The sequence below is a fragment of the Thermobia domestica genome, chromosome 16 (assembly GCF_964235325.1).
Source record: "Thermobia domestica chromosome 16, izTheDome1.hap1.1, whole genome shotgun sequence".
NCBI classification, from domain to species: domain Eukaryota; kingdom Metazoa; phylum Arthropoda; class Insecta; order Zygentoma; family Lepismatidae; genus Thermobia; species Thermobia domestica.
Window position 1 is genome coordinate 132,356,605 of NC_137469.1, and position 13,621 is coordinate 132,370,225.

At 34.7% G+C, this 13,621-nt stretch overlaps 1 protein-coding gene across 3 annotated transcripts in view; it reads right to left on the bottom strand.

Annotated features, from left to right (window-relative positions):
* The window catches only part of Klp31E (kinesin-like protein 31E), a 272,051-nt gene that overhangs the window by 34,495 nt on the left and 223,935 nt on the right, over positions 1-13,621 (bottom strand). For all 3 annotated transcript variants that reach the window (XM_081743115.1, XM_081743114.1, XM_081743116.1), the window contains exons 21-23: positions 12,010-12,166; positions 9,366-9,471; positions 3,800-3,983 (exon numbers count right to left, since the gene is read on the bottom strand). In XM_081743115.1, the coding sequence (XP_081599241.1) occupies positions 3,800-3,983; positions 9,366-9,471; positions 12,010-12,166 (447 nt within the window). The remainder of the gene's footprint in view (positions 1-3,799; positions 3,984-9,365; positions 9,472-12,009; positions 12,167-13,621) is intronic.

A 13,621-nucleotide genomic window follows, 5' to 3' on the forward strand; every position in this document is an offset into this window, starting at 1 on the left:
CTCTTTCCAATCTGTTGAACTGAATGGTAATATTGAGCAAAAAGTTGATACATACATTAAATATTTGAGTCATTCTCATTTAACTCCGGCACGTTATGTCCTGCTGCATTCTATATTCAAAATTTTACTTTTCTAGTTTCTATTTTAGGGGGAGACAGGATAGCTGCTGCTAATGTTTGGAGCAGAATTAACAAGGAAATATATCTCAGCGTTGTTTGAAAATACTACAAAAATTACTAAATTTGTTACATAAGTTACTTGTCCCAATAGCAATTTCAAAGTTTGAACTAGTTATTCAACATTGACAAGTATGAGATGTAAAATAAAATCATTACGATTGTAATAAGAAGGTTACATAGAAATGAAAAATATAAACTTTCTTTTTTAGTAAGTGTCTTTGTTAATTATATATATATATATATATATATATATATATATATATATATATATATATAAAAGAAATTCTGTCCTGTAAGTGTCTGTTACTTAAATCACTCTCTGGTTCAATTAATTTCCAACATATGGCATGATTTGAAATACAACGTGATTGGTTAGTCTTGTTCTCTGAATGTTTCATGCTTCAGTGTAAGCAGTAGCGCCGATGGTCGTGGTACGTTTTTTAACTTGTGAAAGAAAACACGTACATGAATGTGTTAGTAGGTTTAATATATGTCACGTAAGTTACCAATACTTCAGGACTGTTCGTCTTGCTAAAAAATTATATTTAGTATATTCTAAAGTGCTGGCCTATCGTTTTTCAAGTAATAAAGCAGATTGCATTCAAAGTTAGTAATCTGACCATTTTTTCTTTAAAATACACAAAATGTCACGTACATTACTGTCACATACGTTACAAAATGTCTTAGTAACTTACGTGATTTCAAAGAACGCTTCTGACATAGAACAAGTATTATTTCATCAATAATTAACGCGTCATTCTATGGCACAATGATATAAATAATAATCTCCAAAGTGATGAATAATTTTCTCTTTCAATCTTATGAAAAACTCACGCCAATTGACGGGCTTGTATCTGCAATAAAATTCGTTCGACTGGCTTATGAACTATTTTTTAAACATAAAAATTCAGTTTTCTGATTTCTTTGGTTGAACTATTACTGTGCTGAAATTATTAAATGCAATACCACATTTGGTACAAAAGTTCAAATAAGTCTTCTTTTTACGTTTTAAATTTAATGTTGGCCACATTTTTAAACATGATTTTCTTATGTACCATTTCGTTATATAATCTAATCTTTTCTCATTCTTTTATAAATGTGTCAAGTAGAGGGAAGAATATTTAGAACATATGGACTGTTGGATGCTGGACTAACGGAAGTCTATCGTAATAACTATCGTAAAGCACGTAAACAAGTACTTTCCTATTCGGATCTTACTACAGATTTTATTTATACACATCTTTATTAATCTGAGAATCTGAGAATTAATCTTTTTCGGAATACTAAATTCGGTAAGAATTTTGTATGTTTCTCTCCTAACGAGCCTTTCTGAAATCAAGAAATAATTAATGTACCCGGCTGTTGAATTCCCATTTCTTTCCAAGTACTTGACAAATGGTAAACACCTGGTTGATCGATTTTGATTTCGCTTAAATTCCCACTGATAATCCCCAATAATCTCATCTGCGTATAAGATCAATCTTGCTAACAGCATGTTTGAAAGGATTTTAGAGGATGCTGACAGAAGAAAGATATCTGGATAATTATTACAATCACTTTAGTCGACTTTCTTGTGAATTGTAACAATGATTGATTCTCTTCAATCTTGTGGCAATTTCTCATTGTTCCAGGCGAGCAGAATGAATTTATGTATCTCGTTCTACAATTTTCCCCTTCAGTTAATATTAACTCAGCGAGAATTTCGTCTACACCAGAATTTGTAATCAATTTCTTGATAGCAATTTCTATTTCTGTTCGGTTAGGCTCTAGATTATACGGTTCTGCTGTTTCACTTTCTCCAATGTTGATGTATGATAGTTTTGATAGGATGGCAAAAAGTGGTTAAAATTTGATAGTAATGGGTAAGGCTGCTATGTTTCGCAATAAATTAGCTTACAGAAAGTAGTATAAAAATGTAACAGACGTGCTATCTAACTTGTGCCTAAACGAACAAACTGTCAAAGAAATTCTTCACCTATTCAAAATAGTATTCGTATCCGTGAGAACTGTTCCATCGGCTTCCTTTAATATATAAGCGCGAGAAATAAAATTCGTTGATGACTTTATGCAAACTTAGTTTGTTTTTATTGTTATCTTCAAGTTAGCTTTTAGGAAAACGCTTCTTTGTTCTATAAGTTTTGGAAGTTTCCCACTTGATATCGAAGAAATTTTGTGTAGTTCTATCGTTCTGATTTTGTAGCCAACGCAATTTTGCTTGTTTTATCTTTTATGCTAGTTTAGTGTATTCTAGCGGGTCTAACCGTGGTTCATTCCCATGTATTTCCATGTGTCCCAGTTTTTCTTTGCTGAAATTTCAATGCTATCTCTAGTTTTTATCCAAGTACCATCGATGCTAGTGTATTTTGAGCATTCTGAAACCGACAATCCATTCGACACTTCAATCTGGTATTCTCCTCTTGCCTGATTATTCTCTAATTTCTTTAAATTAAACCTTTCTGTTTTCAAACGCTGAAGATTTCCTTTTTCAGTGATAATCTCTTTCTTCTAATCGGTGCTACCAGGAAGTAGTCAGTGTCATAGTCAGCTCCTCTACATGACCAAACATCAATTATGCTAGACTTGTCTTCTTCTATCTACTAAAACATGATCATTTGATTATGTGTTTTCGCATCTGGTGAGATCCAAGAATATTTATGGATGTCGCAATGTGGGAATTTTGTACTCTTCACGATAAGGTTTTTGGTTGTTGCAAAGTTCGAGAGTCTAACGCTATTGTTATTACCTTCCTTATGCAGACTTTTGTTCTCTGTGACCATTTTGAAAATATTCTCTCTATTTTCGCATTGAAATCCCTAATAGAATTTCCATATGTTTTCGCGGAAGTTGGTCAAAAACGCATTCTATTTTTTTGTTAAAAAAAACTGTCCTTTATAACATCATCTTTATATTCTGTTGGGGAATGTACATTTAGAACAATAATATCGCACCATCGACCGTTAAGAGTAACAGAAGAAAGTCTAGCATAACTAATTGGCCATGTTTAACTGCTGAAATATTATTCGTTTGTGAGCGAGAAAGGCTGGTTTTAGTTGATAACTTTTATTTCTTTTCCCATAAAAAATTAAAATTTTCCGGTTAGCAACGCTCCCTTTCTTCCCATCTAACTTTCTGAGCTTCTACAAGGTCCATCCTATATTTCTGTAACTCATTCCTTATAGATTTTAATACACCTATCCTACGAAGACTTCTTATACTCCATGTTCCAAATCTAACTTTGTTTAAACATGATTATTATTATTATTATTATTATTATTATTATTTGTTAATTCTCCATTTTAAGATCCAGCGCATTTACTTTTTTTTTTTTTTTTTTAAATCAAGTTCATGGGATCCAGGAACGGATTAATCCAATTTCTATGATTTAAAAGGGAAAAAATATCTTCGAACTCGAATATGGTTCTGCAAGGTTTAAATTCATACTCCAAGGTATAACAATCAAAAATGCTTAAACCATTTTTCTGATTCTCCACCTAAAGCTGGTGTTTTAACACTTGCCAACTCAAAACATTTGCTAAACTTTGACATTTATTATCAATCTAATGCCATTAACTTAACAATAAATATATTCACTAACGATAATTCTTTTAATGTTTACTTACCACAAAGTTTTGATACACTTCACTGGACTTTCTCTCAAATCCCACACTTTCACATACGCCGAAGACACAGTAAACACTAAACCAGTCTGTTCACTATATTTCACTACCACTACATTGTTAGGATGACCTAGCAATGACTGCTTCTCCGCTCCCGTCTGGAGGTCCCAAATTTTTACGCTCCTATCTGTAAGTGAAACACATGAGTGTTACGTTAATTATATTAATAGAAGTATATTTTCTTAAAGATTTTAGTTCTCTGAATTTTTTCTAACATAAATCAATATAAGAACTACACTATGTCATACATATTACCAACAACAGTTCAATTTCCTTGCTGTGTGGTGTCTTCCTAGTCTCGTGAGCCCAAAATGTATATGGTAAGTGGCGCTGGTAGGCTTCTCAGTTAAGAATAGAGCTCTGAGGGGATAGAAAATATAGCATCCATAGATGAGGTAACCAGGGTTGTTAACTGTAATGGAACCGGAAAGGATAAGTGGATTTTATTAGGTTTCGGTTCGGAAACCGAACCAGATATAAAAAACTTGAGAGCTCGGAACCTAAAGAAATTTTCTAATTAAAATAGTTTCGCTCTCAGGACAGAAACCAATTTTCCGAGAACCTCAATTGATTTTCTAAGAAAATCGGTTCTGATTCTGGAACCGAAATATATTGGAAGTGGAAAGGAAATTATAAAGCGAAAGATAAATAGGTTCTGTAAGAAAACTCCTGTACTTGGTTCCCTTAAGTCGTCATTACACAGCTGTTCACCATTGACAACAGCTTGTAGCGATATGTAGCACACGATTCTTGCAAATGACGATTTCAAAATATATTTCGGATCTCTTCTCGAAACACGCCGAATTATAATATTCGGTTCTGTGAACAGAACCGATATGTTGAAATGTATTTTGATTCTCCGAACCACGCCGAATAAATATGTTTGTCAACTGCTTTACTATTAACAACTTTAAAGGCAAAAAATGTATAAAACTTATTAATTCTATTAAAAATATGATTTTAAAAATAGTTTCAAGCATAACTGAAGCGAGTGTAGCAAGCTTACAACATTTAACTCGATCGACATTTGTGCGTGTCTGAAACAGCACGTTGTTTGTATTTATTAGTGTATTCCTCTATATCCTGTCCCCATAAATACTTTTCTTTGCCTAGGTCTTCACAATGCTGGTAGTAGTCTATGGACATTCAACTGAACAAGTAGCAGTGTCACGTGTATACCACGAGAAGGAGTTTAGTCTACGGCGATAATCCTGATACCGGAAAAGATAGATTTCTATCACTTCCGCCGAAATTGGAAAAAATAAGTAGATTTCTATCACTTTTGCCGATACCAGCAAAGATAGTAAATTTCTATCACTTCCGCCGAAACTGGAAAATAGCCGATTTCTATCACTTTCGTCGAAACCGGGAAACATAGTAGATTCCTATCACTTCGGCCGGAACTGGAAAAGATAACAGATTTCATCACTTCCGCTTTTAGTAGAGATATTAGAGTGGAGATGGAATATATACTTGCGACGTTTAATTCATTGCAGAAAACTGCTTCTCGCTATCAATTACCGTTTTTACTCTAGTGATCAACGTTTAGAGTGTTACGAGAAAAGATGGTAACTACTTTTAAAAAGCTAAATCGATCCAAAAATTATCGTTTCTCACTATCTAATCGTTTTTTCTCTACGTAGATTAAAACTGAAACCGTAAGTTACAGTGGTTTTTTTATCACTTCTGGTTATAGTAGAGAGTTAAGGGTGCAGATGAAATACATTCTTGGAACGCTTAATCGATTGCAAGAAACCGCTTCTCACTACCTATTACTGTTCTTGTTCTATTGTGATCAATGTAGAAACCGGAAATGATTGATTTCTATCACTTTGGACTTAAATAACATCTTCATCAATGACCCCGATTCTTAACTGCTGAGCTTTATATGCTGGCAAAACTGATTATCTCTGATTCATCACGTAAAGCTTGTATTTTTTTCATTCCGGACGGACAAGCGGACAGAGTAGTTTAAAAAATAAATAAATAAAATAAAATAAAATTTTTGAGTTTTACGTCCCACAGTTATGCCGGCTAGGCTAAAGGAGACGGTGATTATGAAAAATGAATGAAATGGTGGAATGAAGAAAATGGGAGGAAACGGGAGAACCCCGAGGAAACTCACGCACACGGTGTTTGTCCACCACAAAGTTCACTTTGGCGAGAACAGGGTTTGAATCCCATGAACCCAGGGCCCCATGCACCAGAGGTGAACGCTCTACCACTGGGCCACCGCGGCCCCTTTTAAATAAAGGAGTCTTAACCAACTAACTCTATGACTTATGGAACCCAGAGGTTCAATGCCGCGTTCACAAAAGCTTTCCAATGACTTCTGTCCTTAGCTAACTGGATCCAGTTTCTACTTTATATTCCATTTCTGCGAAATCCATCTTAATATTGTGTTTCCATCTGTGCCTAAGTCTTCCTAATGTTTTTTTTTTTCTTTAATTGGACTTAAACTCTGAAAGTGTTTCTACTTTCTTCTATTTTGGCTACATGACCTGTCCATTTGAGCTGCCTACACTTGATAACCCTAAGAATGTCTGATAAACAGTACAAATTATGGTAAACCAAACTTCTTAAAAGGTAAATCTAACAATACTAACACCTTAACTTTTTACATTCGCTTAACAGTTTAAATTATGTTTTCTTATTTCTTCCTTGTTTTTTAAACTTAGTTTTCAAAAACAATACCATTCGTTAAATACGTAAAGAAGTCCCTTATCACCTATAGCTATCGTTAGAACAGAGGATGGATGAAACATATCCCATCCAATAATTATTTGTGTCACATTTAAAGCTGGCATCTGGCTGGTATTTTACTGGTAGGGTTGGAGATACTGCGGCTAGTTTGATTAAGGCAGGCCTATATCAAATATTATATTGAAAATAACTATAAGTTCTGGTTGAGGAAGAGTTGAGGTCTGAGAGACCACCTGAATAACGAGGGAAATTTGACGGAACTGTTGAAAATATAAATCCACCAAGGGCGTGGAAGAATGTGTCATCCTGTAATTCAAAATCAAGTTTTAGAAATATTCGATCAGGAAATAGTTAACTTAATTTTAGTCAAAATTAATTCTGGCAATCCCGAAATCCTTTCAATAATTTGTGATAGAACTAGAGATACCATCGGGTATGAACAAGAAGTCCTTTGTATTCTGTGGATACATGAAAGGTTTGAACCTAATGAAATCTTCGTGGGGTTTTACACAGATATGACAACAACTGGTGATCTATAGCATCCATTATTGAAGATGTTTTATTTCGACTTCAACTAAAATGATGCCAAAATGTCTTGAGCTGTGGCCAAAATGCGAACTAAAGCTCATATTCTAAACATACACCCACGCGTTGAGCCAATAAGGGTTCAGCTGTTGCTAAGCGAGAGAGCCTTAGCGAAAGGGAGTGGAATTCCTTCAGCCGATAGCAGCGCTTGGAACGCAAGACTAGGTGTCAAGTCAATGTGGTATAACTGTACCTACTATGTTAAACAAGAGGGCAATTACGATGCGACTGGCAATACAAGATGTTTCTTATGGAAAACAAGCCCTTGCACTGTACGTGCGCTGTAGTGCTTACTGTCTAAATTTAATTTTGAAGGAAAGTGTTGATGCATCACACGCACTCGAAAACTTAATGCAGTGGATTAATGAACTTGGTAATACGTTCAATCCAAAGTAAAGCAGTCTTCCAAAGAAAAAGCTTAACATTTATCATATTTACGAACAAACTTTTTTTTTTTTTTTTTTTTTTTTTTTTTTTTTTTTTTTTTTTTACGAACATGTCGAAAATACGCCCTCTGTGTTCAACTCGATGACTGTATTTAAAATTTCGGATTCAAGAAGCTATAAAAATTCGAAATAATACTGCAAACTCGAAAGGAGTTGGTTAAGGTAAGTACAGAATTTCAAAAATGGATCTACTTATCTTGATTGCATTAAGGCTCTCGAAATGCTATCCGTAGCCCCGCGTAGTGTAGCTGCTAACGCTTTCGCCTTCGGTGCGAGCGGTCCCGGGTTCGATTTCCGGTAGGGATAATTGATCGAAAAAGTGTAAAAGCTTTTCGAGGCCAGCCATCCTGGCTGAGGCTTTCCCTGGGTTTCCCTCATTCGCACCAGACAAATGTCGGAATGGTGCCTTACATAATGGTCCCACACCACTTCCTTCCCAATTTACCGGGCAGTGTGATGGCCGAGGAACTCATTCCTCATAAACATACTGACTAATTGGCCACAGAATCCAAATTCCTAATCCTAATGGAAGGGTTAAATAAAACATTTCAAGGAAGGATTTTTACCCTGTCAGGACTTCAGATATCTCTGGAATTGATTTCAAATGTCTTGCTTTCTGGAAAGTTTTCTGCGGTATTTGAGAACTGCGAGGAAAAATTGAGAATTTCATCACCTTTCAGTAACCCCTCCATGACTAAGAAACCGCCGAAGAAACTTACAGTCCCTCAACCTGTTCATATAAATCTACACCAGACTACTATAGCAGTGAATACTACGAGATGACTGACTTAATTCTTTTCGAATTAAAGAATAAATTCAACCAGTCAAGAATTAAGAAACTTCTATTGTTGGAAATGTGTTATTAACGGGGGAGAACTGCAGTGATCTAAAGTTAGATCCGGAAATTGACACATCTTTAGATTTAGAGTTGAGATTGTTTGTTACTGAAGAACAAAAGTATTGCGACTGTTAACAACGCAGTGATTGCTTTCCGTGAAATGAGTTTTGAAAAAAAGTTTAGTTCAGAAGTAAGCATGCTTCTTAGAGTGGCAAGAGACTAAATCAGTGGCAGCTCATCCTCATCAAGATGTTTTGGACAATGTTGATAACACAATAGTTGCTGCAATATTGATTCCGAAGAATGACATAGTTTGGTACTGGCCACTGAGAAATGAAATTGATAACTTCGAGGACTGCCAGTTGGTCTTTTACTAAATTAATTGATCCTCCTATTGTATATATACATTATTTTAACATTGAATAACATGCTTTTCTTTTCAGATAAAACATCCAATTTTGTAGAATTGTTGTGGTAGGCCTTAGAGATTGTACATACTTGCAGGGGCGTACCTAGGAGTTTATTTCGAGCAGGGATCGCTATTTTTCAGAATATAACGTTTTCTTAAGAGTATTTTTTCCTCTCACATTATAATTCAATATTTTGAACGTCTTTTCCGCATTCCGGGCTGAGGAGGGATAGATCTCCAAAAACCCTAGGTTCGCCCATGTCTACTTGTGTACTTATGATTTTTGTTTTCTACATGAGGATAAATCGTTAAATTTCTATTAACTTAACCAAATTAAATCATAGTGTGCAGTTAAAAAATAACTTACGTATGTGAAATGTAGCATGTCTCCCCAAATATTTAAAAGCTAACGATGCCAGTAATGTCACTCCAAAATTAGGTGCATACATTTTCTTAAAATGTAAAAGATGAGTAAATTTGAATTATTATACTGTGGGTGTAATCATTAAATTTGATGACTCAAATTACCTTTGGAGGCACTAAATAATAGGTCATCAGTTGCGTAAACGGATAATACTGCTTTGAGGTGGCCTTCTGCTACATGTGTACACATCAAAGGTGCTTTCGGTGTAGCCTAGAATAAACAATAACAAGTAATGCCAATATTTTATTACACGTGGTTGACAAACTTTCAGAAACGTACTATCTAAATTCAACATTCTTACATACAGCTTACAACTAAAAATAAAATGAAGTAGAAATGCACAATACATTTAAATACACTACAAAACAATCACATTAATAGAGACATCATGGAAATCTGCTACACCTTTCTCAACTGTTGCTAATAATTATACACAGTGCCAATTTCAAACTATTAGGAAGATACAAATTTTCTAACATACACAATGTCCTGCAATTTTGGTCAATTGTGATATGGAATAATAAAAATGTTTGAAACATTTGTTGAAGGTCTCTTTGTTTCTTGTCATATTTGTGTGAACTTTTTGTTAGTACGATTTCAGTTGACAGTGCTATACCAACATCATAAATTGGACAATAACACTGTTCGAAAAATAACACAATTTTGTCTGATCTTTTAAGGACTTTACATTAACTCAGATGTAAATGTATGCGATTTTTAAGACGTGTACTAAAGAACACTTGATTAAAGACACTTGTGAACTTTGTAATTTTACACAAGAATGCAGGTGAACGATTCAAAATTAACATGTCCTTAATTTAAAATTTGTCTAAACAATCAAAACTTAAGTGTTACTAGAATTCTTCCAAGAAGGTAATGGTTCAGTTTAAACAAATATGATACACGCACATGCATAATGAATATTTAACTCTTAGTAATTATTAAATAATGGACACTTATTAACACAAGAATCTTCGAAACTACAGTTTCTGGGTGTTCCAAAGAAATATCGCATTTTTTCTGCTTCTATAAAGCTTTAATGAAACTGTTTAAGAGACAAAAGAGTAAGCTTTTCTTGCAAGAAGGGACTTTTTTTTATTACGATGTTTACCGAAATATTCTGATACTTTCAGTTCATTTAATAGAAATATAAAGAAGCTATTCGCATTAATGGTGGCTCTTGAAGGAAATCACATTAGTAAAATTTTAAATGTTATGACTCAAGCTAAGACAAGAAATCTTACCTAACGAACTAATTCTTGTATATTCAGCCTGTCTACTAAATTTCAAGACCGTTAACACTGTAAGATAACTGTTGGAGCCACCACGCGATTACTACGTGTAGCTTTTAGTACCGAGCATGTTACGCATTGTGTGCAAAATTCATGAATTTATGTTTCGAATTTTGTGAGTTATAGTGATTTCAGTTAAATGTATTTTCTTTGTCCATCATGAATAGTAAAGTGGAGGCGAGAGTAGCCATCGTTTTGTGTAAAACTTGGCAAAACAGTCGCGGAGATCGTGGACATGGTTCAAACAGCTTACAACAATGATGCTTTTTCTCGAGCAAACATTTTTGTGACATCGTCATTGTCGTGAGCCTCGGAAGGCGCTCACGGACAACCTTAGATTTGGCCGTTCGATAGCCGCTCGAACTGACGAAAATGTTGAAAAAGTGCCGGAAAAGCTAGCTGAAGATAGATATCAGTCCCTCAGGATGATTGCGGAGAACTTGCACACTGGTAAGGATACTGTTCGGAAGATGGTGGAACAAGATCTACAGAAGAGGAAGATTTGTTAGATTTGTGCCCCACAATCTGACAGCAGAGCAAAGCGAAGACTGGGGGTCGTCGTGTCAGAAGGGGGTCCAACTGGCCAGAAATAACCCAGAATGGTTTAAGAAAATCATAACTGGTGATAAATCACTCTTCCATGTTGAAAGGCAAACATTTTGACTCAATTTCGGACATTCAAACGGCTGTGACGAAGGAACTCAACATTGTCGGATAAGAGGACTTCCAGAAAGAAATCCACATACGATACAGCCGTGCAATTGCCCGTATATAACAAGGAAGGTCATATATTGAAGATTAGCAGCTAATCAAGGTAATTATCTTCTGTATTATTTTCTGATAATGCCAGTCTTAAAAGTTAGTCGACACACTATGTACAGCTTTCTGACACTGTATGAAGCTTTCTTTCCTTACTTTGTAGTGATAAAATTGAAAATTTTACCGATGGTTTCTTTCAAGAGCTGCCATGCCATTAATTCGGATTAACAACTACTTCGTACAGAAACTGTTAAAATGAATACAACATAAAGCCCATGATGCGAATAGTAAAATAACACGCTTATCCAGTAACAGAAACCACTTCTTTATGCTGATCTGAAATCAGAAAATAATTCTATATAAATCACTGCTATCTTATTCAGCAATGAAGTACTCATTTAACGAACTGTCTTTGATGTGTATGGTTTCGGGAGGTACAGCATTTTCGGTATTGATGCAGCCGTGAGCCAATTCGAGAATAACAAACCGTAACTTACAAAGCCACAAATACCGACGTGGCCGGTATGCTATACACACAATCAAACTTTAAAAAAACTTTCGTGACATAAAAGCAGTGTGAGTGCTTTATTTAGCATTAAAAAAATGTCTCTTTGGAACACCATATATTTAACAGTGTACCTACTACTACAACTAATCTATGTAAATTAAATAAAAAACATAAAAGATAAAGACATACCCTTCCCTGATATACTGTAATAACTCCTTGGCCAGGTAATGGCTCACTAGCAATTGTAGTCCCTGACGTCAGTCGAGAGAAAACATTTTCCTCTCGACTTGTCAAACGCCGATACGTGGGAGGGGAGTTAGGTGGTGTCACGTCCAACCCTTGTTCCCTGTTAGAGGGTTAATCAGGTTACTAGCGCTTCACAAACCATTACTAGCAGCAGCATGTGCCATTATTACATTGAATCAGTTAAAAACACCACAAACAACAAGAAAAGAAAAATCAATAAGTATAGTTTCATTATCTAATATAACAGCTGAATACTGTTAGTTCTTCGTAAAATAAGAAGCGTACTGAAGCAATAAGACTACAGTTTTACTACAAACGATTAACATCTGAATTGTAAATGAAAGTTAATGAAGCTTTTTCCAACATTCAAATAAACTATAACTTACTCTTTAACTGCAAAAATTTAACGTTAGTTCTCCAATTTCTAAACTTAACAACTAAGAGCAGTCAAGACTCTCTGCAAGTTACACTTTGTATACATGCTACTGAAGACGTAGGTGTTTTATTAATTTCTACAACAAGCTGTGTAACATAGGCAATTTTTTTGTTAGATATTCAAACGGTATCTACTATTACTTAGGCGATTCTTACAGCTATATCGCATATAGTCGACTTTGAAAGTGCTTTCCCCTAATTTACTTGCAAGTTGTAAGGCTGTTTGCCAAGTTCACTACCATTTTCTAAAATTTAAGTGAACAAATTATAAAAACAAGGAGGAACATAGGAAATATACGAAGTAAGCCAGATAGTACCTACAAAATGATATTATGTGAGCTAATAATTGTTTTCAAGCCTTATGTACAGCGTATAAATCTGAGTACTCAACAATTGTGCTATTATGAAGTGTGCACCCTAATTTCTGAACTGTACCAAATTTCAGAAGATTTGAAAAAGTTGTAAGTTCATGTAACAGCATTTAGTAGATACTAGTCGAAACACTTTCTATACTTTTGATATTCCTCACTGGCTTTACATTATTCACTAAAAAAAAGCAATGAGGGCTGAGTTTAGCAGCAGTCTTAATAATTTTGATTCTGTTTTTTTTTTTTTTTTTTTTTTTTTTTTTTTTTTTTTTTTTTTACATTAAGTTTGCTACGGTTCATTCATGCAAGGTGAAAAGTCATTCATTCTCTGCTTTGCAGGTTCTAGCTTGTTTGACCGAAATTTGATTTTAACGCTCGAGTAATCGGACTGACCGAAATTCACCCCTATTATTCTTGGATATCATGTAAATCATTTACATCACACCTAGACAGGATAAAGAACTTCAGTTGATCTATTAGCTTAGCTCTGAAACAAAGCTACCATCTAACTGGCCTTTAAAATTCCAGTAATAAGAGGGGAAAGCTCTTTGACGTGACTATACAATTATGGACCATTACCAACTACTACTCTCCCCAATCCTCTTTTATTATCTACTAGATTATGTTGAAAACTAATTGCTTCACAGTTCTATACTTCTTAAAAAGCTACTTGACTCTTAGCTTTGATACACTAATCTTTCATAACCAAGATAGGATACGAGCTACATCATGATATAAACCAAAAGCCTTCA